This window comes from Oreochromis aureus, linkage group 5 (genome assembly GCF_013358895.1).
Source record: "Oreochromis aureus strain Israel breed Guangdong linkage group 5, ZZ_aureus, whole genome shotgun sequence".
NCBI lineage: Eukaryota > Metazoa > Chordata > Actinopteri > Cichliformes > Cichlidae > Oreochromis > Oreochromis aureus.
The window spans coordinates 24,149,887-24,177,828 of record NC_052946.1 but is presented as its reverse complement, the minus strand read 5'-3'; the positions used below and the strand labels follow the sequence as shown (position 1 = coordinate 24,177,828).

The following is a 27,942-nucleotide window of genomic DNA, read 5'->3' as shown; positions in this document are numbered from 1 at the left end:
CATTCAAATAATTCCATCCATCCATAGGATGAGAGATATGGTACTTCCTGGAAAGGTGGCCATTCTACTGCAGGCCCTACACACAGAAACAGACAATCATTCGAGGCCAATATGCATCTGCATCTTCTTTCTGTGGAAAAAAGCTGGAGTATCTTAGAGAACCCACACGGATGCAAGGAAAACATGCAAACACCACAGAGAGAGGCCCCCAGGTGGCCAGCAATTTGAACACAGGACCTTCTTTCTGTGAGACAACAGTGCTATCTACAATCACGCTGCCTCCTCCTTCCAATTCTGCATTGAACAAATGTCTGTTCAGATTATTTCCTAAAAGTCTTCTGAGCTTTTTACAACTTCAGACAGAAAAACCAAACCATGTGTTTATGGATTTATTAAACAACTGTAACCAATCAGTTCCAAACCCATGCCTGACACAAAAGAGAGAGAAAAGACAGAGTGAGAAGCTTCATAAGTAAATACATTAATTCCTTCAGGGGCACCCTGCTGAGTCAAATTAAGGGGAGGTCGGGTGGGTGGATGGCATAGGTACGCTGCAGCGATTAGTGGCTTTTGTAAAATCATCAGCAAAACTATATTTAGCATCTTTATTGTCATCTTGTACTATGGGCACAGTAGGAACCTGTGTGGTAATGGATTGGAGATTGTATAGAGAGTGTGGGCTGCATTAAGTCAAATTCGATATGCTTAAGCTACAAATAGCAGTAAAAACACTGATGAGCTTCAAACCAGGAGATCAAAAAGAAGTGAGCAAACACCTCATTTCTAAAGCCCTGACACCTGGAGACTCTGAGCACTGTGCTTTTGCATCCTAAAAAGTCCCTGCACGTATGGGTCAGGTCCATTCCCCTGTCAGGCTATTACACCTGGCTCTCTATAATACATCTGGGCATAAATAATGCATGCTACCGACTCTTTAACCTAGCTGACTAAAGTATTTACTATTTAATCGATAATTTAACATGATTATGGATAAGAAATCCAGTTAATACATCAAAAATTCAAATATATACACAGTAAATACATACAATTTTCTAAAATTTGCTAACATGTTAACATGATTGTATATGTGCCAGTGCTGGCTGAGCACATAAGAATAAATCCAGCAAACATGAAGTTCTCCACGTGTGTATATAATGTATCTGAACTACTGCGTGCTTTCAGTTCTTTTTGCTTTTAAGTAAAGGATACAACAACCCATGCCAGTTTTAGTAAAAAATCAAATAGAATCATCATATTCAATACATAGCAGAAGTCAATCGCTGCTGCTGTCTTCATATCAGACATCAGAAGACGATTTCGAGATGCCATGCTGATCCTTGAGATGTTCACTGGATCCACCTTTACTTGTTTGTTGTGAAAAGTCCCTGCCTGTAGAGTCTCGTTATTAGAAAGCGGAATGCAGCTCAGGCAGATTGAGTTGAGGCAACTCACTCGACCAGTCGAGAATATTCTAGCTGTTCACTTGAAAAGTTCGTTGTTGGGTGATTTATAGCTATGTTTACGATTGCTGCACTGCTGAATGGTAAAATTTCACCCAGTGGGGTTACATTTAGCCATTTCTGCGCACACATGTTGCTCCTGTACATCTCTGATTTATCCCATTGCTTCTGTCAGTGTTGATTCCAGTGAAGCACAGTGCTTGACAGAGGATGCTGCTTTGTCAACAACATAGAAAGTCTCACGAGTCAGAGATTGATTTCTTTTTATGGGTCCACAGATGTAGTTTCATTTCATGTCTCTTACCCAGGGTTTGCATTTTATGGCGATTCTTCTAGTTAGGGACACAACGTGTTCCCTTAACCACTGACAAGGACACATGTCTGCTCTCCTTTCCTAGATAGCACTCCTGACATTTAGTGCAGTCATAAACGGGTGTTTGGCCTTTATATGATTTTTTTTTCTGCAAGCAAATCACAGTTTCTTTCTCTAGCTGACAGATTTTTTCCTTTTTTTGGTTATTATTTACCTGGATTCTCAAACCTTTACTCCCAGCATTCACAGACAATTCAACCTCAATTTAATCTCTGACCTGTGCACGATGTAATACTGAAACAATGCACAGCTTCCCAAAATAAAATTTGGATTCCGAATGTGCAACTACTCTTAAACAACTGCAATTTGTGTGCCGTTTACTCTTGTACCACAAAATGCTCAGTACAGCATTAGAAAGGACCAAACTAAACCAGTCCTACTCAAATTCAATCTTAAACTTGACACATTACTGTGCTGTAGAACCAGTATTTTATTTCAAGCCAAATGTGCAAAAACAAGGTCTGATGAATGAAAACAGTGTAAGAGTTAAATTGCTTAGGCTCTGAACTTTACATCTGTGCAAGTATACAGTATCTATCAGGAACAGTTCCTACTAATTAATTGCCTGGAGGGGTTTACATTACAACTGAGGTCAGTGCAAGGATGCCAAGTGCAGATAGTTGTAATCGATTCACGTGTTTATAATGTGCAGATTAGGCACTCTGCCAAAGACGCTCCATTTGGAGGCTCTAGGAACTTGAAAGTAATTTAAATATTTTTAATATGGTCAAGAGATGCATCCACCCTCGATGTCACTTGGAATTGGCATCGTTCCCTGTGCATTGGTTTTGTTTACATAAAGTGAATCACCCAGCGATTACTTAACCCTGCTGGCATGAAGGAACTGAAAAGGGCACTCCTTCGGTTTATGACAAAGGAATAACACTGAAGCGACTGTACAGGGAATGTACTATTATCCAGCTTTCAGCTCAATCAATCGAAATGACCTCATCCCTCTAAAGCTACACCATATATAACAATTTTCCCCCGTTCTAATGTGAGACACCGGAGAAGCCAATCAATCTGCTCAAGCTGTTTTCACTCGGATACATCTGCTTAGATATCAAGCACAAGCTCCTGTGGTAAAGCCACACAGGACTTAACAGACGCTACACAGTCAGGTTGCTATGATATTTCATACTGCATTTATTTTAAAGGCATAGTTTGACAGTTTGGGAAATACTCCTGTGTTCTTAACAAGAGCAGGATTAGAAGATCGATACCACGCTCATGTCAGTATTATAAATATGCAGCTCTGGAGAAAGGCCACAGGCCTGGAAGGAGAAAAATGGCTTATCCAAGGGGAAGAAATGCTTTCAACTAGCACCTCTAAAAGGTCACCATTAGACACATCATATCTCTTTCCTTGTTTTTTTATTTGTGGTTTTATAGAAGGATTTTACAGTCAAGAAACAGTTTGGCAAACTAAAAATGTTTAATGAACTGAGGTGTTTACCATCAAATTCTAAAGTCACCATCATGCCACCATGTTAGCATTTGAAACAAAGCAACCAGAAGCCATCAAATACTTTGGCAACTCACTTAAGTCCCAAACATCAATGGACTTGTGCATATCAACAACTATGAATCCTCAAGAAGAAAAGAAAATACTGAAGATGAGTATGAGGTTGGGTTCATGATGTTGATCGCTGAAGAAGAAAATGGCAAACAACCCTCATTTTGAATCTGCAGACAAGCCTTAACATCTGCTAGGAACAACAGGATCTAGTCTGTGCAGAACTGGAAATCCACGTGTTTTGATACACAGCGTCCCTCATGTCCTGGAGCATGCCTGAAGAATCTCACAAACTGCAGGTGGCGCCTCCTTGGCTGCAGCTTGTGTGTGTAACGTTAAAAGCCTTACTCAAGTTTAAATCATGTAAAACACTGCAATAACTACCCGTTCTGTACTCGTTAACCGTTGCACTTGTTGAGATGCTGAAAGCAATAATGGCCTGTGATTAGCTCAGGGTAGCTACAGCTCACAGGAAGATCAAACAGAAACATGATCGAAGAAATCAGAAAACAAAACAAACGAACTTGACTGTCTATGTAAAGATGTGCCACACGCTGTGTGTAACAAAGCCGGTGAATGACTTCACAACAGCGCAGTGAGTGGGACGGCAACAGCAAAAGAACAATCTGTGCATTGCAGTGCAGTCAGTCAAACTCATTAGCTTCCAAATTTCTGAGCGGTGACCTCAGGCTTCAGCAAACATGAGCTCCTGTACGAGTCATGCAACACACTGTGGGATGAAACTCGTCTCTATTGATTCATAAACAACCACAACAAGTGCATCTGAATGTGTAGAAAGACACAGACACACACCCACAGCAGCATCAAAGAATCCTTTTCATGGCATCTAGGAAAAGATTCTCCATAGCAGAAGATCTTCTCATTTTCCATCAAACATAACACATCTTAATTTTTCAGTTTTCTGGATAATACAAGTGCGTCTGCTTCCTAAATGAATCCAAACACAAGGGCCAACGTAGCTCTTAGATTATAGGCCAGCTTCATTATGTCTGCTGAGCCACTAAACTCCTTTAAACCGAACATGAATTTGATGAAACATCACAGTTCATGCACAATGTAAAAGATTAAACGATCATCCATATAAACGTGTCATACAGTATGTAGGTCACTTTTACTTAAGTAAAATAAATAATCCTGGGATATGGAGTAGATTTATATTAATCAGCTTTTATAGTGGGGGGGAAAAGGCATGTGGTTGTGAGTATTAAAAAAAATGAACTACAGTCAGATCATATGGTGAAAAGTAAAGAAAAAGTAAGACTTATAATAACACAGTATTGGGGAAAAATATCTGTTTTATAACAATGTGATTTCAGTAATTCTAACAGCATTTCATGGCATATAATTAATATATAAAAAATATTTGTAATATTTTGCCATGAGAACCACTTCAATATCACAGCTGGCAAGAAAAGAAGCTTGGTTCGATTACTTGATATTAGAGCAGGTGTAATCAGTCAATTAATGATCTGATTGTCAAAACCTAACTAAGCTGATTAACTGTTTACTGTAACTTTTAATTTTAACCACTTAAAAAAACTTTTTTCTACGCATTCAAATGTGTATTCTGCTACAGTGAATTCACTAGCTTTCTGTTTGTTCTAGAAAACAATTAGGATTAACCTAGCAAATATTAAAATGATCGATCGTGAATAAAAGCGCCGATTAATCGAGCATTAAAGCAATACGAGGCGCAGTCGAGTTGTCTTTTTCATAAACTAATGATATTGTTTTGAATAAATCTATAGTCTGCCTGTCAAATAAATGTAATCGGTGCAATGTCCACGCTTTGCATCGGGACAATAAGTAGGCGCCTAAGTTAAATCAAGAATGTACCAAATAAATTCGCCTGATTCAAATGTAGCGTACCCTACAGCAGCGCTTGTTACACTTTCAGTGTCAAACGTGAAATTTCAGAAATTAATCAGCTTTGTTGTAACTTTTATATTCCTATTATGTAATCAGTCCAGGCAAGCACATACATAAGGACACGAACCCACTTACTCCCTCTCTCTCTCTCTCTCTCTCTCACACACACACACACACACACACACACACACACACACACACACACACACACACAGAGCGTCTTTTTTCACCGTCTATTTTATTTTCTATTGATCACTCACCGGTCTTCCCCTCCTCTTTCTCGGACCTCATGTCCTTCTCGGCACAGGCTATGCTCGGCTCCACTGTCAGCCTCGGTGTGAGCTCTCATAGCAGATTTAAAAAAAAAAATTAAAACGCACACCTATGCGTCCCGGCAAGGGCACACACAGACCATTCAAACCTCACATACAAACACACACACGCACACTGAGCTGCCGGTCCGGCCGCTCCCAGCTCTGCTTTCTGTGGCTCCACCCAAACAGGTTACCAGGAAGTCATCCCCCGAGAGAAACTCGCCTTCTTTCCTGCCTCCTTTCTTGCCAAACGAGCCTCTTTCACTGTGTACCTGCGTATGGAGGTGTCCACGGGCAACTAGGACAACTTTCACTCACGCCCACTACCGCTTTTCATTCTCCCCCCCCCCTCCTACACACGTGTGGGAGGGTGGAGGGGGCGGGGAATACAAACTGCACCAAGGCCCTCAGGTAATGAGCCAGGTGAGTCAGTGGAGTTCTCACCCCACCTGATGGCCGAGAGCACGGCGAAGCGTGTGCTTTTACACTCCACCAGCTGAACGCTGGAGGATACACCCCTCTGTGAAAGCTATGCACTCTCTGTGGGCCTCTACATGAGTGTACAGTGCTCACTTCCTGGATGTGAATTTGTGTTTTGGCCAGAGAGAGGAAAACAAATCCCCCCCCCCAAACACATCCAAATAAACTTCAGTATAAAACGCTTTAAAAAGGAGAAAAAGGACCACAACAGTGGCGAATTGCTTCAAACTAAACCACCTTACCTCTACACAGTGAGATTAGAATATTAGCATGAGCAATGCACCTTATCATTAACCCTCCGGGGATGGGGTTGGTCTTTGCCCAGTGCTGAGTAAGGACAGACTGTGTCATGTTAGATAGGAACTGGGATGTGTTTGAACAGATTAACAGTAAATAAGGCGAAGGCTGGTCCGGTTTTCTTCTCAAGTCTCTTCAGGCTTGAAACCCAAAGGCAGGTACAGTGAGGTGATTTGAAGAAAAGAGACAGAGCTGTACCTGAATTAATTCAGCCTACAGGGCCCACTTAGATAGAAACCTATGATGGATTTTTTTTTTTTTTTTAAGTTTATGAGCACCCGAGCAACATAACTAGCATACTAAAGTGTAAGCATAATATATTTGTGTGTGTAGGAGTGTTTGTATGTCACAGAAACTTCAGTTAAATCTCTTGCATGTAAAGATGTGACAGCAGTTCAGAGCAGCCGCGCCATTTGTCCCAGCTGTCAGAGGTTGATGCTTAGCTTTTTAACTCCGTCCAAAGATCAAATGTGGTCTAACCAGATACTTGTCACATGAGGCAATGGATCTGTCAATCACGTACTGACACCTCAAGGATTACTGCCAGGCTCATTTTCTCTGTCCGATCACAGCTCAGAATAAAGATTGCAACAGTAACTCTTCATTGGCAGTTATTGTAAGACATCAAAAACAAGGGAATGCTTTGGGTTTAGGGTAAGGCCTGTATCATAAATTCTCCTAGATTTGGTTTAAGTGAACTTTTAAATGATTCAATCTAATAATAATGGAATTATATTAAATTAGATTAATATTTGAACCGTTCTATATCTGCCTGTGTTTTCTTTGCCTTTATATAAATGCATACTTTTTTTTAGTCGAATCTAAAGTCATGGTGCAGCTACACCAAATTTTATTCACAGTATTGCTTTTATTCTGACACCTCTTCAGTCTGAAATTTTCCACTCCTCTGTGCCCTTATTCTTCAGCTTAACTCCCTGTATCACTATGTCATTCATTTGCTTTGCTCACATTAAAGCAAGAAGAAATCCTAAAAGCCTTCTTTTTCTACCCTCCACTCTCCTCTGCTGTATTGCTCTCCCTTCTCTCAGCAGTGAACAGTTGACCTGTCAGTCTGCATTATCAGCACTGGGGAGTGCTGATAGAGAGTTAGGATGAAGTGGGATTAAAATATTAGCTTGCCTACAGAGAGTACAGGCTGTATCAAAAAAGGAGGAAAGGAAGAAAACTCAAAACAACAATAGGCAGTGGGAGAAGCAGGAGAATGAGTGGCCGAGGTCACTAGAGCCGCCGCTCATTGTCGATGGAAATGACATCAGACGTGTCGAACAGCAACCGAGCATGTTCTTCCAGCTTCAAGGGTTTAGACTAGAAGAAAAGACCGGAATTACAATTACAGTGCAGACTTTCTGGTTTGAGAACAAGCGGGGACAATAGCAGTCATTAGAATGAGAAACACTAACGGACACAAGCAACAATGGACATACAATCAATTGACCTCATGATCGATACCTTTTGTGCCACGGATACACACTGGTCACTTTGACTGCTGCACTTCAGAAACTGACAGAGGCTATTATCCTGAGCTACACACGCCTCTTACACTGACAGCAGTGATCGGAGGAGGTAAGTGGCTGTGCAGCCCTGCAACAATTGCATGCTGCATTGTAACTCTAGTGCAATAAACATCAATATAGTTCCATTCAGATTAAGACGGTTTGCAGAGTGAAATGTTTTTCTCTGAGAATCAATCAAGTCTCCCAGTTTGGTGTCAGCACTTCTGTGCCTTGCATTGGGAAACAAAACACGTTATTTAGCTGCGATAAATCAAAGGCTGCAATGGATGGTAAAGCCCTCGTGGTCAGGCACCAAGTGCTGTTATCTGATTGTTCTCACTCCTTTAGCCTGTGCAGCCTTTTGCTCAGCTTTAACCCCCCATCGCCCCCACAAGTCAAGCTGACAGCTCTGTGTCTGTCTTCACCATGCTCACTTCCTACTGTCACCAAGGCAACATCTTGTATTTTGGAGCGACGCAGTACCTTTGCCTAGCGAGCAGTCTGGTGTGCCAAAGTCCATCAGGCTGGATATTTCTGTTGGGTAGCACATGTCTGTCACCACTGTCTTCTGCCTGTGACGCATGGATGGATCTGTAGGAGAAAGAGACGAAGTTAGATTTTACTGAAATGGATCAATCAAATTAAAAGAGCTGTATGGATCTTGTTCTGGAGAGAGCACACACACACAGAGCAGAGCAGGCATCAAAGCACAAAGGTTAGGAGCTGGGTTCAAGGTGGGTTGCAAAGTGGCTTGCCAAACACATGTGAGCATTTTAAAGAAACTCAAATACCACCTCCTATATGAAATTTGATATTGGATGATTATAGTACTTTACCATGCAGCTGCTAAGAGTTTGCTGTTATCATCCCATCTGTTGGGATTGTGAGTTAAGCTCAGCTTTTGGACATTTTCATTTTTCACATGCAAAACTTTATCCTACACACTTAAGCACATTTACACCAACAGCCAATCTAGAAATAACAATTAACCTAACATGCATGTCATTGTTCTGTGGGAGGAAGCCTGCAGGAAACCTACACAGTCAGAGCAGAACAAATTCCATAGAAAAAAGGCCCAGAGATTAGGAAATTTAAACCCTTTCTTGATGTGGGATGTCAAAGCTAACCAATGCACCTCCGTGCCGCCCATGGCGTTTTTAGTCAGCAAAACTCTCTGCTGTAAATGTTGTTCTCATACTGAGAATATATGTAACGCTGTGTGACTGCCTGTTAAATCAGGGAATCCATTCTGACGTCTGAATTTTACACATGTAAAAAATATGAGTCTCTCTCCTACAGATCACTGCAGTTGTGATCCACAAAGCAATTACACCACAGAATGAGTATCAGTAATGATGCATGGTTGTTGAATTAATACTAAAATCCCCCCCCCACCCCACCCCCACCTATCTAAGTAAGGCCAGAAGACACTGTGCCTGTGCAATGATCTTTTGTGCTCCATACATTGATAAAAGGTTAATGGAACTGCTCAAGGAGGACTCCTGTGAATTGCAGTGAAAGAGACCCATCTGCTCATCATTCCTCCCCTTTTCAAAGAAAAATGGTTTGAGGGAGCACATGTTTGTTTTTAAATCATCAAGATTCTCCAGTTCACTGCCTTTCTCCCAGCTTCTTCAGTTTTTTCTGGTGTCTAAAGCATGAAATGCCACAGAAAATGACAATGATTATGGGAGTCAGCAATATCCTCACTGTACCAGGGAGTGATTAAGTAGAGCATGATTTCCTTCCAAAGTGGGCTTATGATCCCACAGTCGGTTTAATATCTTTAAACCTGCTTACCTTATGCATTCTATGGGGCTATGAATATAAGTTCTCCTCAGAGATACAGAGATATAGGTATCGCTGTGCAACATACAAATGCATTTTCTTAATTACTATATTTTCCTTCAGTACTGCAATAACTGTCTACCCTCAGGTGCCTTCTACGGTAGAACCACGTGCACATCCAATCTTCTTCAATAATGCTCTCACTCTTTCCCCCCTAATCTGCATATTTTGACAGTTTTAATTTCACAACCCTATGGTATTTATCTGCATTACCGACCTTTCCCCCCCTTCTCCCCCTCCTCCATCCCCCTGACCTGTCAACAACAGTTTAGGTGTTGTTAAGCTGACCTTTTCTTTGATTTTTAATATGGGGATTGGAGAGCAGGCAGGCTCATGCTCGACCGCTCTTACCACAAACATTAATGAGAGAGATAGAGAGAGGGAAAAGATGAAGCTGCTGGCGATGAGACAAATACATAATCTATTCCCATACTTATTTAAGGGTGTTGGCTCTCTGTACTCTTTAAAAAAGATGTCAATACCTCTGCTGGAGCCATAGTATCTCCTTAATTTATTATCAATAACTGTTACACAGTATTTAAATATCTGCCTTCTCCTTGTGCATGTTTCATTTTTTGGATATTTGTTTTGGTACTTTATTATATTTTCTGAGCTTTTTACTGATTTAAGTGGCCTCCCATTCCATAGGGGCTTTGGTTAGGTACAGTTCATTGTAATTCAAGGGAACACACCCTGTCATGGCCCAAATGAGCACCACAGAGAGCGATTATCAAATCACTTCATTTCCGCTTGGCTGGACCTCAGCTGTGAGAGGTTAAAGGCTATGGAAATTAAAGGGTCCAGCTGCGCAGGTGCACCTGTAACCTGGCTGCCCAAGCCGAGGCCACAAGGGACAGTTTGTGCTGCTCTTTGTGATCTCGGCCAATTATGTCTTATAAAGTTAATGTTTTTGTCACTCTCATCTTTCAGTTAAATGCGATGATACCATCTTGTCATTAGGCCTGCTGTTACTATTGAAAAGGTAGAGTATTTTTATAACATTTAAACTAAAGAAAAACATGTTTTTGTTGCTTCAAAACCTGTGAGAAAGAGAGAGTACTGTTTTGTTGTTGTTTGTTATTTTTGGACTGGGAGCTAAGCTTCTCTCTCTGGTTGACCACCAGTCCACTCTAGAATTAGAGTCAGCACTCTACTGAAGTTACACGTAGTCTCCAAACTTCACAAATCAACAAGAACAGGACTGTTCAAAGTGCACATATTGGGTTGCTGTCAAAGGAAGAGCACAGGCTGTGCTTATGACGTGACTTCCAGGACCTTGAAAATGAAGCAGCTAAGTGGAATTTATCCATTCATTCACTACTTATGTAGATCAGGGTTGCAGGGGAAATGGAGCCTGTCCCAGCTGCAAGAGGCAAGGCACTCCCTGGACAGGTCACCAGTCTGTCGCAGGGCTAGCACGGAGAGAGGGAGAGAGAGAGAGAGAGAGAGAGAGAGAAAGACAACCATTGGCACTCAAATTCACACCTATGGGCTAATTTAGAATCACCAACACCAGCCCACACTCCCACTTCTTCTTCTACTGTGAGGCAACAGTCCTGACCACCATGTTGGCAAAAAGATTCAATATTAATCAATATTTTCTCTTTATTATTGTAGGGCCTTTACCTTACAATATAAAGTGCCTTGAGGGGGCTGCTGTAGTGATTTGGTGCTAAATAAATAAAATTGAATTGAATTATTAAATGCATTTTTCAGAAATGTGGTCTTTCCTTCCTGTGACACGACAAACAGATGTCACACAAAACAGCTGTGTAGTGGGCCATAGGTTTGTAAGACATTAAGAGCATTTTCACTATAGACGCTATAGCTACTGATAATCCAGTCTGACAACTGTTTTGCTCCCAACTGACAGAGTGAGCCACCACTTTTGACAGAATGATCTATGTGTTTTTAAAACACTTTTATTCCTGTGGCAGTTTGCTGTTACAAAAGAGGTTTAAATTGTGAGATTGAGGATAGCAGAGATGCATTTTTAAGAAGCCAGTTTTTCATAAATGTGTTTTTCCGGTGATGCATGGGGGCTGATGAAAGCTGAGTGACAGCACAGCATTACACAAATGTGCTTCAAAAAACATTTTGATTGGTTATATGCAAGCAACGTCTCTTTCTACTGAGATGAATTGTTAAGGACACGCCTACAGGTACTGAAGCACTATTACAAACTAAAGGCAATACATATATATATATTAAATGCAAATTGTTTTCTTTTATGCATTATTTACCTTCAAATAGAAAGCATCCACAAAGCAGACCCATAATACTCCAGCAGAAAATTTGCATTTTTATTTCCTATTAAGTCAAAAGTTATATTGAATTCTTTAAAAATGAAAGAGCCTTCTTTGCAGCAGGGGAAGCACAGCATTACAATGGACTCGGGAACAGCTAATTATTAATGAGAATATGAGGAGGTGAGTTTGAGAGTCAGAGGAGCTATTCAAACATCTGACCCAACTTTCCCTCTTAGTGAACACTCAGCTTTTGGAGCCATAACGGCATTAACAGTACATGATAGAAAGAGTCTACGCTCAGCAGGAGCCAGCGTAGGTACTGAAGCAGAAAGAGAAGACAACTACCATCAGTTTCGAGACAGCCCACCTTCAGCTAACCTTTAATTATTCTGGCAGTCATTCGATCATGTGGCAGATGCATTTATTCCTGTATCAATCAGTGCACCGGAAAGGAAATAAGAGCTATTAGCATGCTACTGTGGAATACCAACACCCTAAAATACTGTCCTGCTGAGTTCAGACACACAGATCTTTTTTATTATTGCCAGTGACTGACACAAACATGTACGGGCACCACTTGCAGTAATTTGTAATGAGCGGAAACACAAGCTGTTGATTGTGTGCAAAGTGGGGCAGAGTTTAAGAGGTGAGTGACTGATCAGTCGCTCATAGAGAACAGAAGCTCATTGTAATGTTTACTGTTTTCACACATTCTCCCTGAAAGGCTTTATGGTCTTTGTTAAGGCAGATGAGTTGCAATCTTAAACAGAGGTTGTCGTGCAGTTTAAATTACAATAATTCAGCACCACTTTATACATAGTGAGGGGATTTTTTTGTTTTCAGCAGCTCATTTGTACTCTGCACATGTACTCTACTCTTTATAAAAAGAAAGTACTATGGAGATCCTTTTTATGTTAAGTAAAGTTAGAGCAGAACAAAAATATACAGGAGATATGAGATTACATGTTTTATGTGCAAAATGAATCAGTAATACAACATACAAGTACTGACAATAAGAGCAAAATGAACTATAGTATTTGCCCCCGTGCTAATTTCTTATTTTATTCACACTTGTCACATTTGAAAGGATATCCAAACCTACATAACCCGATGTGAAAATGTGCAAATCCCCCCTAAACCTCATAGCATGTTGTGCCGCTCTTGGCACCAAAAATTGTAATCAGTGTTTGTGAGAAATGGCAATGAGTCTTTCTCATAAGAGTGGAGGAATTTTGGCTCCCTCTTCTTTGTAGAATTGTTCTTATTCAGCCACATTAAAGGGTTTTTCAGCATGATCAGCCTGTTTAAGGTCACACCAAAGCATCTCAATCTGATTTGAGTCCGGCCTTTGACTTAGACCCATCAAAATCTTAATTTTCTTTTCTTCTTTTAGCCATTCAGTGGTGAACTTGTCATGCTGCATAACCCAAGTGAGTTTCAGCTTTGTAACCCTTTCAAAACTGATAGATAGACTTTGTTTCTCTGCTATTTTTGTGTCGTTCTGTTGCTTTTTGGACATTTTAGCCTGCTTCACTTTGTCAGACAGGTTCTGTTTAAGTGATTCAGCAGGACTGACAGTAATCAGGCGTGGGTGTGGCTAGAAAAATTAAACCCAGCTTTCCAAAAAAATGTGCTTAATCTCATTTAATTCATGATTTCACAAGGGGACAGGTACTTTTTCACATAGGGCCAAGTAGGTTTGGGTAGATATTTCCCCCTAATTTTGTATGTACTTCGTGATCTGAAATATTTAACTGTGACAAAAATGCTGTTTTCTATAGATGTGGTGACAATATTTTTATCAATAACATATTTTGGCCACAATAATTTAGCAAGAATCTGATATAGAATCTGTAACACAATGTGAAGAACCTCGAGCAGTATTTAAATGAAAATTCACCACCACGCAGACTTTGAATACATTAGCAAAGCTGAATGAAATGAAGCCTTTTGGATTTCTAACCTCTGGCGTCATACCGAGCCAGAAAAACCCCGCCTGGTTACATAAGACAACGGGATTGAAGTCGGGTGAGATATTTAGTGTTTGAATATTTCACAAGGGAGACTGCTCATCCCTGACCTCAGTGCTCACGGGTCCCTACTGGTATTATCAGGCACAGACACACAGAGTGCTTCCAAATCCCAGTGTACAGAACACTGAAGTGACACTCCCACAGTACCGTGCACCTCCACTGTTAGGTATCATTAACAGCCTCTGACACAGAAAGCAGTGAGAAATTGAAAATAAATCACTTTTATGATGGAACCAAATGAAATAAGGAAATGACTGAAAAAATACTTGAAAAAACAAAACAAAACAGGAGAAGAGTGAAGAGTTCATAAACTCAGGCTGTAAACATGTCAAATAGTTATATGACAACACTGAAATTCTTCCAGGAAAAGTTGACTTAGTATTCAACGCAGTCGTCGCCTTATAAGAAAAGCAACTGAAAGATTTCTCCGGGGATTAAAACTGAAACTGCATGCTATATACTGAAGGTTGAGCTGTCACATCTCTATTATACAACCCCAACATGTAGCCAAACCACTGAAGCAAAATGCCATTCCTCTAATGTTTTTTTCTTTGCCTGGAGCTGAAAACTTACTGTCTATTAATCTGTGTTTATAATAATCCGTGACACAGTGAATCAATACTCCTGGCACTCAAATAACAGAGGCCTGAAAGGCTGCTCCAAGGCTGCTGTGATCCATAGCCTCTGGATGCTGTCTGTGAGTTGCCATTAAGCCTGCAACAGCAGCCTGCCCTTAGGAAACATGGGCGAAAAAGCCCCTTCAGGGACACATCAATTACATCAATGAGGAGAAATTGCCTGGGGAAGATGAGCGTCCAGGGTTACCGGTGTTATGAGCGGTGTTGCTCATCTTAGACGTCTGCAGGTTTGTTGCGTTTTGCTCACTCTAATGATGTCTGTGTGCAAGGACAGAGTCAAGAAAGGTGTGCTGTCTCCAAAATTTCGGAAACCCTTTTCACTAACATTGAACTGGAACTCCAAAATTTTCAGCGCAGGGATTGACAGGGAGATTTATTCCACAATATAACACGCAAATGTTTCCATACCATTGAGAAATTGTTGCTACCCCTTTAATATCTCAGCATGTAGCAGCCCATTGTGGCTAATGCTGCACATCATTGCAGTTTTATAGCGGTTGTACATTTTTGCATCATTGTGATAAAGTTTAATGATCTGTTGGTTACAGTATTTAAATCACCGTAGCAGAAATAACATCTGAACATTTCCATCTGCTTATTTTATCTAGTATATGAGACTGTAAAAAAATACAGCCACTTTTCTCTGAAGTAGTGAACAAATGATTCGTAATCCATATTTGATATCTTAAAAAAGGAATCCCTCTTAGGATAAGAAAAAGAGACCTTCACCTATTTCCCAAAAAAGTACCTGCAACCAGAAAAACCCTCTGAAATCATAAATCCTTTTCTGAGCCTTTTCCCCTCTCCGACTGTATTTTTTAGGGTTGTTTACTCTAATTTCCTGTAGTCCTAACAAGTCATTGCCGTTAAAATAAGAAATGTGTGCACTCCACAATGAGGGCTTAAGCAGAGTCGACAAAGACATATGAATGAGCGTCTTTTGAATTACTAATTCAGTATCAAATGCCACACCTGCTCACAACAATATCAGCATTTCAGTGCTCAACCCTGTGATTAAAATGAGCTGTGCTGTTATGTCGAAACCAAAACAGCTGAAGGGCTCAGGAGAACGGAAAGTACCTCAGTTCATTATTCATGACAGTACCATCAGGAAAACAAGGTTATGGGATGATACCTAACCTTGGAGTCACTATGGAATGATTTACAGTAGTTGTGCATCATCCAGCAGTAACGCTGGCTGATGAATAATCACAGCGGAGCTGACCTGCCAAACTGGAATAGCAGGAGACTAGAGCTTAATGACAAGCAGTGACAAAAAAGAAATAAATAAATAAATCCTATCATCCTTCATGATAGCTATAGATGAAGGCATAGGATGGATAGATGACGGTCCATCAAACATTTGTAATAATATTGCAGTATTATTGTGGTGCAGCCAGTGAAAAATGAGGAATTCATTATGGTGTAGATAATGAAAGTGATGTGAACCCATAAACACTCAGTAGAATAGTATTTAATCCAAGACAGACAGAAGAGGAGGATCCAGCGCTTAAGGTTCAGTTGGATTAGTCAGGATCTGACATGGGTCTATCCTCTGCGACCACAAACAAGAACAAACTCTAAATTCCAGGGTTTTTCCCCACAGTACAGCTGAATAATTGAGATGAATTCTCATCTAAATAAAAACATTAATACCCTTTGGAGACAACAGACGAATGGAAGAACACAATGACACATGCAAGAGTTTCCTTTCATGCAAACATGCTCAAAATCAAATGTGAGCTTGTGCACACGCATACACACTGTATGGCTCATCTGACTCTTTGGGCCACAGCTGGCCACTGCAGGGCATCATCCGCCCTGCCATAACCCAAAGGCTTTGCTGGACTAGGAAAGCTAGATGAGGACGGATTTAAAGTGAAGATTAAGCAGGAAAATCTGCCTGGAAGAAATCCAACGCTGACACAACTAAAAAAAAAAAAATTCCTCCAATTCCTTGTGCCAATGCCTTCTGATCGCGGCAGCTGGCCAGGATTGGCTTGGGAACATTTGGAAAATATGAGACTTATTTTACTTCCCTCTCCCCATATGTAATCTTGCCACACTACCTATCCCAGCTCCTACAGGAATAAGAAAGAAGACAGAAAGGCTACCATCAAAATATTCATATTTTTTTAAGTAAACAGGTTATTTTTCTACACTGGTCATTCCAACCAAAAGCTAAACTATCAAAACCTCTGCTTGTAAGTTATAGATGAGTTTGTGAGAAAAAATGAAAACCAAAATGAACAAATGAATCAAAAAGATGACAAAGGTGACAGATTGACGGGCTTTGCTGCAAGACCAGAGCATCTTCTGCAGAGGAAACCACTGCAGCTCTTCGGTCTGTTCAGTCTGAATAATACAACACAGTAGCATGGCGCTTGGAGGCTGTGTTTGGTGTGAAACACAGAGATTTTGTATTAGAGTTGCTACAGTATAATAGCTCTAGTAGTATGTGATGCATAGTACTGACCAAAAGAAGCAGAGGCTAAAGTTGTGAATAATACAACTGAGACTGCAATGTTCACTGGGCCCAGACAAGCTGAGTACTGATGCAAACATGGAGATCACCCACAGTGAAACAGAGCACTGTAGCCAACCAGTCAATGAAGAAAGACCACAAAGAGAATTGAATATATCCTCCAATATACAACAACTCAGCTAACCCCAGTTTAAACCAAGCAACTGCAGCTATGCTGGGGCAAAAATAAAAGTCATATCTGATGGCAGCATGTTTTATTGATTTAAAAATGTTTTTTTATTGTGATGCGACATATCTTGCTCTTGTTATAAACAAAGCTTGCCTGCTACAGTTGCCATGCCTGTCTATTATAGTTGCTAATTGCACGAGAAAAGCGCAGAGAACACAAACCACGCTGTGCTCCTGGCACCAAGCATAATATGAAAAAAGCCACAAGTGTTTTTTTTTTGCTATCTTGGAACCAACAACAAAGTCTAGAGCTATTAGTCAAACTGTGCTCTCTTGCTGTAATGATCCTCAAATCGGCAAGCACACAATGATTCTGGGAACCTGACAGATGAGAAAAACAAGCATTTATGACAACAACATTTACCAGCAGGTCTTTTGTCTTTGGGTCTTTTTTGGGGATAGAAGTTATTGTAGATTCTCAAGACTCTTGAGATAAATGTGTGGTATTAAATTGACTTAATTTCCCTTTACTTAAAGGAAATTTTACAAATCTGTCTTGCAGGGATACACGGGTGCCCCTTTGGAGACCAAAAAAGGTATTGTTTGCTGTAATCATTTCTCTTGCTAAATATTAAGATAGCACCCAAAACTTTATCTGAAGCAAACTCAAGGCTGTATCAGTTTTTAAAAACCATGCTGATATCCTCGGAGGTCAAAATGTTTTTGTATAAAATATCCTCTTTGTGCCTTTCTCTATAGTAGTGAAAGAACTATAACAAACATGCACTTACAGGTACACCTCGCTAGTACTGGGTTGGTCCCCTTTTTACCTTGGTGTAGATTCATAAAGGTGCTCAAAAAATTCCTCAGAGATTTTGACCCCACATCCGTGATGTGAATCTTTCATTTCACCACATCCCAAAGGTGCTCTGCTGGATTGAAATTTGGTGGATGTGGAGAAGGTTTTTTTTTAAACATGGTGGTTAATTGTGCTGGGAGCAGCAATCAGAAGACGGGTACACTGTTATCATAAAGGGATGGATATGTTCCTGAAAATACTCAGCTAGGCTGTGGTGTTTAAAGGCTGCTCAGTTGGTACTGTAGCCCAAAGTGTGCCAGAAATAATATAAATTATCCCCCTCAACATTACACCACCACCGCTGCCAACAGCCTACAAGGCTAAATCACCTTTCTTCCCCATTCTGATGTTTGGTTTGAGCTTCAGCAGGTCCTCTTGGTCAGGTCTACATGCCTAAATGCAAAGATTTGCTTCCATGTGACTGGCTAATTAGACATTTGTATTAATGATTAATGAATGTGAATCCCCGAGAATCGGGCTGATGAGCGTATGGTCTGCTTTTTTTTAAAAACAGACCCAAAAAACTGTAAGTAGTATCCTAGAAGAAACTTAAATGATTAATACGGGAGCCCTTCACATTAATTCATTTGAACCATACTGATATATAAAAAAGGGACGCATGAGTGTGAGAAACAGAAATAGAAAAGTCACTCTATTATTGTTGGTGGATGAAATACTGCATATTATACAGCATTACATCCCTCTGGTGTGGTGATGGATTACACAGTGCACTGGCGAGTTTTACTGTAATGGTGGAACATTCAGCAAATGAAAAATGACCCAGTAAGCTATCCACACCATGACTTCTACTCACAGCTAGTGTTACAATGGATGCTAAAGTCTTTAAGGTCATTGCCTTCTTCTCGCAGTGCCTTACAGTTCAATAAGAGCCTGAATCAGCTTTTTGCTCAGCAGTATGCAGCGCTCAGAATGAGTAATGTCTCAGCACAGGCCCAATCTAAAGAAGGGAGCTGACCACTTTCTTACGTCCTTTCCTACAACATCAAAGAACAGCAAAGAGTTCCTGTATAGCAAAGTATCCACACTCTATCCTCTCCTCTCTGTCAGTGCTGCAGCCCCCATGAGACTATAATTAGCCGAATGGCAGTAGAAGAGCTAATTAGCATCCCAGCTAAGTTTTACAACTTAACCACAAAGCTTCAAGCACAAGTCACACACACACCACAAACCGGGTGTCTCTTCCTGGCACAGTGCACGTCTACCAATTACTGAAGATTTCCATACCTGCAGCTACAGTGTAAACACTTGGTAATTAATAAAGGTGACCTCCACAGTCAGGGTTGTAGAGATTTTTTTTTTAATGAAATAATGTTCTCCTTTTCTATGTAAACATATTCTGTTTCAGGTAGTTAAATAAGTCAGACATCTTCCTTTTATGAAAGTACCTTATGTTCAAAAATATTTTGTGGAACACAAAATGAAAATACGCTTGGTTACATTTACAATTATTTCTGATAACAGCCGAAGGCTGAATATCAGACGTTAATGATCAGTGAGGGAAGAAATTTCACTGAAATCTGTTTTGTGTTTTACGTCACTCTATTTACTTAAAAATAACTCATGAGCAGTCAGTTATGTGACATTTAACTGCACTTCAGATTTCTTTTTGTGTCCTTATCTGTACTTCGGCTAATGAACAACTACATTTTCAAGAAATCATAGTGATAAATGACACAGGTTGATGACATTCCTCTGATCCCATTTTTTTAAATATCTGTATTGTAGCATCATAAATCACCACAGGTTATTTGCACAAGTTTACATGCCTCATAACACCACGTCAGTCATGTGGAAAAAGAAAGCTCCCCAGGGCTTTACGCAGTCTTGAGAAAACTAAAAACACTCCATGATTCAGTAGATTGTGAAATCACCTTAAGCAGAAGTAAGTTGAAGTAACTGTTTTCTGATTATTTTATTAGACTATCACATAACTATTGAGGACTTTTGGCCGACTCTTCTTTACATTGTTGCTTCAGTTCATTGAGGCATTATTTATACACAGCTCTCTCTCTGTGGTGCTGCCACAGCATTTCAGTCAGGTTAGGGTCTGGACTTTGACTGGACCATCGTGGCTCCTTGATTCTTTTTGTGTTGAGTGATTCTGTTGTAGATTTGTTGCTGTGCTTGGGATCATTGTCCTGTTGCATGACCCAATTTAAGCCCAGCTTTAGCTGCCAAACAGATGGCCTTACATTGACGAGAATACTTTGGTATAAAGAAGAGTTCATGGTTGACTCAGTGACTGCAAAATGTCCTGCAGCTCCAAAACGAGCCCAAATCATCACCCCTCCACCACCACCATCGTGCTTCACAGTTGCTATGAGGTGTTGGTGCTGATAAGTTGTGTTTAGTTTTCAACAAACACAGTGCTATGCATCACAGCCAGATCTCTTCACCAAAAGTCTTGTAATTTATTAAGATTCAGATTTGCTGTGCTGTTTTGTTTTTTCCAGATAGACGAGACTCTCTGTTTCTGCAACACTTCCAATCGAGCTGTACTTGTTCAGTCTTTTTCTAACTGTACTGTCATGAACTTTAACAGCCTGTAGAGTCTGACATGTAGCTCTTGGGTTTTTGGAGTTTCTCTGATTTATTGCACACTCCAGCCTTGAGGCAAAAAAACTCCTGGAAAGACTGACATCTGTCTCGAATGTTTTCCACTAGTGAATAATTTTTCTCAGTGTAGAATAATGAACTTCAGATTGTTTGGAAGTGGCCTTACGGCCCTTCCCAGATTGACGGGCAGCAACAACCGTTTTTCTAAGAGCACTGAGGATGTCTTTCTTACTTGGCATTATGTTAACATACACCTGAATGCTCCAGACCAACAAACTGTCAAAACTTCTACTTTTATGGAACTGCTGACACTTCTAATGCTAATCAAATCAAGTGGATTTGAATAGCAGCACATGGCTGTTATTTGGCCTCTTAATCACTAAGCAGTTAGCATGCTCTTGATTGTGAATGCTTTTTCACATGACTGTACAATAAATGTACACATTTACTTCTGCATTGCAGTGTATTTATTACGCGGGTCCTTAATCCAGTGTTAATGAAGAACGTAAGTAGTTATTGAGTATTAATTGCAGTTCTATTGCTAAATGTTTACTTTCATTCCAGAAGATACATGATTAAAGTGTAATATTTACCAGTCTGAATGATATAGTTTGTTGTACTTTAGCTTTAGCACTTGTTAGATCCCTTATTTTCATCCTAATAGTTTTAATTTTCTTGTATAACAGCAAGAAAACATGTAACACTTTTATAGACACATCTCTGTTTACCTTCTTTTTAATTAACCAGCTAGAAAAGCCTGAGAGTCTACGTTCCTATTTTCTGTACTGTACAATATAGTTCTTGAATATCTTATAATCTTTAAAGCAATGAATGCTGTAGATAGTTCCTTTTCCCCCACATAAACACTTTTGAGTAATTATGAAGGAACTTTGTGTCTGACGGTTTTTGCCAGAACATCAGAATGAAACCCGAGTTTCATGTTAGCCAATGTATTTTCCGACAACAGTGCAGAAACAGAAATCGCATTAAGAAGTGGGTTTCACCTTCAGCAGTGGAATGCAGTGAGTAAAGCAATTTAGAGAGACATTATAAGCCAGTGGTGAAAGATGAAAATGTGAAGAAGCAATCCAATGTGAAACTTTTATGTCCAATTGAAAGAATACTCCCCCCCCCCTTTTTTAAATTAAACTATGTCTCAGTGGAGGATGACACAGCCTGGGACAACAGGCTGATGCAAGCTGGTGCTGAAAATTTCATTCTCAAAGATCAGATAAATCCGTCTTTGGGGGTGAAAATCTGTACCGAATTTCATTGTCTAATGTTTCACTGTGAAACTCTAGCTTAAAGACAGCGCTCTTTTTGTTTGCCTGCACTGCTGCTGCAGACTGTAATGACAATTACTGATAAGACCCAAAGCAAGTAGGCACCTCTATCGCCATCCTGCGAAGGAAGCTGACCTTTACTGTGATACTGCATTTTGAAAGTGCAGACAATAGTCCACTGGCTTAGAGGTACACTGAGTGATTGATGCCACCTCATTAGCTACAGGAGTTTAAACTGCTGAGAGCAACACTGGCTCTCTTTCTCCTTATGTCCATGCCTCTCCTGCCTTTCATGCTATGTGTCGCCGCCAGCTCTGCAATTGTTCAGTCAGTCCAGCAGCCTCCCCGCTCCTTCACTGCCCTCTCTTCTTGCATCCTCCTTCATCAATCAGCCTCTCTTCCAAGTTTTAAAACCCCCAAATCCCTCAACTCATCTACTTCTTTCTCTCCTAGGATTTTTGTCCTCATGATTATTAAGATTCCTTTACTGTCTCTGTACTGTAACTCCTGCAGTGAAAAATTCTCTCGCTCTCTCAGCCTGTCACTTTTTCCCCCTTCGCCTTTAATGCCCCTCCACCCTCTCCTCCCTCTGTTTGGTTCTGCGTCAGTGATCACCATTCGTTCGATCCACTGAGGCTTTCTCCCCAGGAGAGTAACTGCAGTAATAAGAGCAGAGAGGTTCTAAGATGCATATTGCTGGCGCCCTGCAGGGCAGGCGGCAAGAGAAGAAGCCATAAAGTGAGGAACATGCAAACATAGTCAAACTGGAAAAGCAGAAAGAGAAGGAACGGATTGAACTTTTAAAAAGAGAGATTATTCATTCATTTGTTTTTCACAAGTCATTATGATGCCTGCAACTGAGATCACTGTAGTGTAACATGATGGTAAAATTGTAATCTGAACTACTGAAACAACAGTTTTATGTTCCTGCGTCTCCCCAGGGCACTGCACTCTCAAGGGACTGAGTAAGGTTGACTGGAGATCTTCATTAGTTTCCTCTTCCTCCTAATTAACAGTCAGCTCAGATTCTTACGGCACCATTTTGCTTCCTATTTGCACAGTATTTCTGGAGGCAGGCCCTCAAGACTCTTCTGAGCACCTGGCCAACTTTGCGCAATAATCTTCTTTCACTTCAAATAGCCAAAGATAGCTTCTATTTCAAAACCTGAGAACAATTTACCATGAAACTGTGCGAAATTTGTCTGAGGGAAAGTACTCTTAGTCGTGTGGAGGGGAAGATTAGTTTAGAATTCACAGACAGGAAAATGTGTCTGAAATGCCTAAAGGAAATTAATAGTTATAGCTCACTGAAAAAAAATATGAAATTAATTTTATGGGCCATTATTTCTGTTGGTTATGAATACGCTTTATCCACTAACATTATGAGTATTCCCAGATTCAGCCTTTATGCACACTCAGAAGAATAGTTTGAATTTAAAAACTGTATCGTAATTAAATTCACAAAAACACACACACAGAAAAAGAAAGTCAGGGCAAAAATCAGAGAGAAAAAAGGTATCAAAGCACAATAATTTAACAAAAGAGCAAATTACACTCATCATCACAAACATGTCTTTAACAATAAGTGAATACTGTGAAAACAACAAAGTACTAGTTAAATACAGGACTGTCACCCCCGTAACGTTTGGATCAGCATATTTTACTGAAAAGAAATGTTTCCGTTCTATTCTTGGACTTTACTAAAGTATCTTTGCTTGATTCGCCGTTCAAATTCATTATGATTTGTCTTAGATCAGCCCTTTGTGCTGTCCCTTAGTTCATCCAGCTCTCCCTTTTAGGCCATCACCCTTTAATTCAGCTTCATTCTGATTGGCTGCCCCCTAAACTCCTTTTCCATTAGTACCTACTTGGATCGATACGGCACAGTTCGCCACGGTTTTCAGGGTTTTCCATTAGGTCATAGTACTGGGTACTAGGTACTTTTTTTAGTACCTTCTCACCCGGGGTTCCAAGCAATCCAAGCAGGTACTAAAATGTGATGTCGTCAGACTGCATGCCACCGATTGGCTGTTCAGTAGTGTCACTTGATGAGTCATGAAAGCGTCTCGTTCACGAAAATTAAAACTGCCATTTTTGAACGAGGGAAATGGCTACAAAAAACAACACCTTATTTCCCAAGTTTGACGAAAAGCCACAGACCGAGCAGCAGGTATATTCTTGCTTCGATGTCCACTTTTTTCTAGAGTTTGTGTCACATATTAATTACGTCATGGGAAGCTCAGACACGTTGCTACAACGACAACCACGCCAGTTAGGTAGTACTGGATTGTAATGGAAAATAAGTTGATCTGAGTCGAGTCTTGGCAATCCGCGGTGAGTTGATCCGAGTTACTACTAATGGTACTAACGGAAAAGGGGCTTAGACAAAAGGTTGAAACAGCTGGCAGATAAGGCTGCTGGCTTCACAGCCGGAGCTGCGTGCCTGAGACGGCCATATTAAGGATATTTGTTCTCAGTGACATACAAATCCAAGGCTATGACACATGAATGGGTATTTTTTTTAAACCAGGATCTTTTTTTGTTGTTTTTTTAATCCACATGTAAACACACAAGTGGAGTGAAAATCTTCACCCCCGAAGGAGTTTTTCAAAAGCTTTTCAGTGACCTAAAATGTAGTTTTTACGTGGACGAAAGGCCAAAACGGACAGAAAAAAACACAATTTTCCAAAATATCCATGCATATGTGGATAGAACCCAATAGTAGGAATAACAAACCATCTGAAACTCAATCTATAACAGTCTGAAGCCTTAACCTTTGGCTCACGTGGAGAATAATACATACACTGACCTGATAGTGGTAGTTTGTTAGGACACACCTAAGATAAGAGAAAGTATAGCTGTTTTAAAACTATACTATTCCAAGCTACGTATGATGCTCTTTATGTCAAATATGACTGAATAAACTCCATCAGATATCCGGGTTACTTGGTAACATTTGGTGTAAACCATAATCTCTTTAAAGAAAATTTGAATGAATGTCCAAGAAAACAGGGAAACTGAATAATAGATGACGACTGATAAGTAGAGTTTGGAAGGGAAGACACCAAATGATTGAAGCACTCGGAGCGAAAAACATCGTTTCACAGAAAATAAAAATAAAGAACCAATAATGTGTTTTTAATTTGTTTTGAAATATTTTCTATTACTGCTGCATATTTGCAGATATCCTCCACTCCACTTATACATTTTCCATTTTCTATAACACTCGTGTCGAGAAATATTTAGATATATAGAAACTTCATGAATCACACATGTACTATGTCCAGCAGCAGGGTTTTCTGAATTGTTTTTTAAAGAGTGAAAAAACTACAATCTACTAAAATTTAATAACAATTTCTATTTACTCTGAAGCCAAAAACAAGCAGCAAACTCTAGGCTTGAAAAATGAAGCCAGTGCAAAAATGCTAGTGTCACCATGTCATATTAATTCCAATCCCCACTGACTCCTGTACTAAAAATAACAGCTTTAGAGCCAGAAATAAATACGCTTACAGCCTGATACAAATAAATATCTGACATATAATGCAGAGTGGACTGCTGTGCTGTGTGTTAATTGAACTAAAAGAAATAATAGGTACATGTACCTGTGTTATGCACAAAGTCATTTACTTCACATTGCCAACCAAATTTGCTAGCTTCCACTGCTAATGGCTCAATCACACTAGAGTAAAAATAGGTCTCAAATCTCCTTTTGACTAAGAAAAATCTGTGGTTACCTGGTGAGTGCATTGACCTATTGCAAACACTCAGATTCTGAGTATGGAACAGCAGTAACCTGACTGCAAGGCAATTGCATTGCCTGTCTGCATAGTCTGGCTGGGGGACGGCAACCTGTGTCCAACCAACTGTGGTCCAGACAGACTGGCAAGGTTTGAAAATAACTGCTATCCAATTTATACAGTTGTGGTCCGAAGTTTACATAAGCTTTCTTTCTTTCTTCTTTCTCAGTCAGCACCGTTTCAGCCCATGGTGATGTAAAACTGGATAGTGACGCTGGTGTTCCACCAGTTTTCAGTGCATGGCAGGCTTGAGCCTCTGTGGTTCCCAGGTTGTTCCTGAACATGTAAACCAGTTTCCTTTCATCTGATGGTGACAGTTTGGGTCTCCTTACAGACCTTGGCAAAGTGGTGACGCAAATGAATAATTGTACTTATGTACAATTGTTTAAACTGATGACAGTAGAATCTGCAGTTGTTTAAAAATGAAAATCCCCAAATTACCAGGACTTTCATTCCCACAACTTTTGACCACAACTGTAAATGCACGCAGATTGCCAACATGCTGCAATCAGTCCTGCAGTCGCTACATCACTATTTATGGAGGAATTTCTGTTTCAGATCCATGTTACTAATTTTGGTCATGCCACTGTTACCCAAGCCACTGTTTTCACAGTATTAGTGAAGCATAACTTGCTGATAACTGACCAAAAAAGACTCGCAGTAGCCAAACCCCTGCTTCGTGAGGCAATGGATAATGCTATAATGTAAACGTCCATGGGTGAATTGTGATGTTTCTCAAATGCCAAACTACTCCTTAACAGCGTAACTTTTAAAAATTGAGTCTTGGCACAAGCTATTGAAACAAATACGCCATAATGCAGCTGAAGATAAGACTTAAAAGAAATAATACCTTTCAGTGGGACCGATAAGCCTCTTTTGTCCTCCAGCTGCTGCTGTTTTACAGTAGAATAATAGGACAAAAAGAGATCATAAATATACTGCACCCATCTGTAAATGCATCTAAAACTAAAAAAACAAACAAATAAACAAGCAAACAACAAACAAACAAATAAAACTGAGTCTTTGTTAAATTCCTCCCACACCTAAGTGCTCCAAAAATAACAAAGGATCTGCAGTAACAATAACAGAGGGTCTCAAATTAACCATCTCTCATCTCCAAACCTGCTTCTGTCCTAGAAATGTCAGAGCAGCTAGCTGCTGCTGGATCAGCATGACATGAGCTCAATAGGCTAATTTAATGCCCAAGAATGTCAGGAAATGGCAAAGCCACAAAACTCAAAACATACAGATTTAGCACAAAGCCGAAGATAATAGACCAAAGAGCTGGTAAAAATAAAAAATAACTGATAGTGTAAAGTTTAGATGCTTTGTGGAGTTCATCGTCATGAAGGAAAGGTCAGACAAAAGATGCACAAAACCATTAACCGAAGCACCAGCCAGCTACTCATTTACAGTGTTCACTGAGCAACGCTATTATACACTATATAAACACTATTACAATTCACACTCATCGACTTCCTGTGTCAAGGTGTCCCTTGTGACACAGACTTAATTAACTTGAAATGTATTATCCAGTCACGTGCATTCGGCCATGTCCAACAATCACATACACACAGGAACTGTCCCTTAGAATAGAAGAGACGCCTTGAGTATCAGATGTCCACAAATTGCTGATCACAAGGTTAAATGATAGCATGGTATGTGTATATCCATGCATATCTTGTTACAAGGCTGTAGAAACACCACCTCATAAATCAAAAGTTACTGCACTGCAGCTGCACGACACTCATGGAGGTCAGAGGTGGAACATGTTGAGCATTTCTGACCCTGGCGAGAAATGTGCGGTACCTCCATTTATCCCATCTCCGTGCAATTCCCACGGTATGCAGCTGGGCCGCAGCTTCTCCTCATTCCTTAATACATAGGAAAAATCCATAACTCTCCTTCTTCCTTCACTTTTTATCGTCTGATTTTTGCTGTTCCTGCAGCATCAGTTCACTGCTCTGAGCATCACAGAAGAGGGATGGGACAGAGATTACCATAGGGATCAGCCTACGCCCTCCCATCATTTACATCCCCCTTCTACCCTCCCTGTTAACTATTATAAAGTACACCCTTCTCCCCCCTCAGATGGTCTTGCCCACCCCCTGCTGGTCTAACCCCACAGATCCTGCACCACCAACAATCCCGCAGCGGC

At 40.3% G+C, this 27,942-nt stretch overlaps 1 protein-coding gene across 5 annotated transcripts in view; it reads right to left on the bottom strand.

Moving 5' to 3' along the window:
• Positions 1 to 27,942, bottom strand: part of kaznb (kazrin, periplakin interacting protein b) — a 64,290-nt gene that overhangs the window by 16,182 nt on the left and 20,166 nt on the right. For 4 of the 5 annotated variants that reach the window (XM_031757612.2, XM_031757610.2, XM_039612515.1 and 1 more), the window contains exon 2: positions 8,328 to 8,435. In XM_031757612.2, the coding sequence (XP_031613472.1) occupies positions 8,328 to 8,435 (108 nt within the window). Of the gene's footprint in view, positions 1 to 5,499; positions 5,826 to 8,327; positions 8,436 to 27,942 lie in introns of those variants that run through there. The other variant, XM_031757611.2, reaches the window with a different exon arrangement.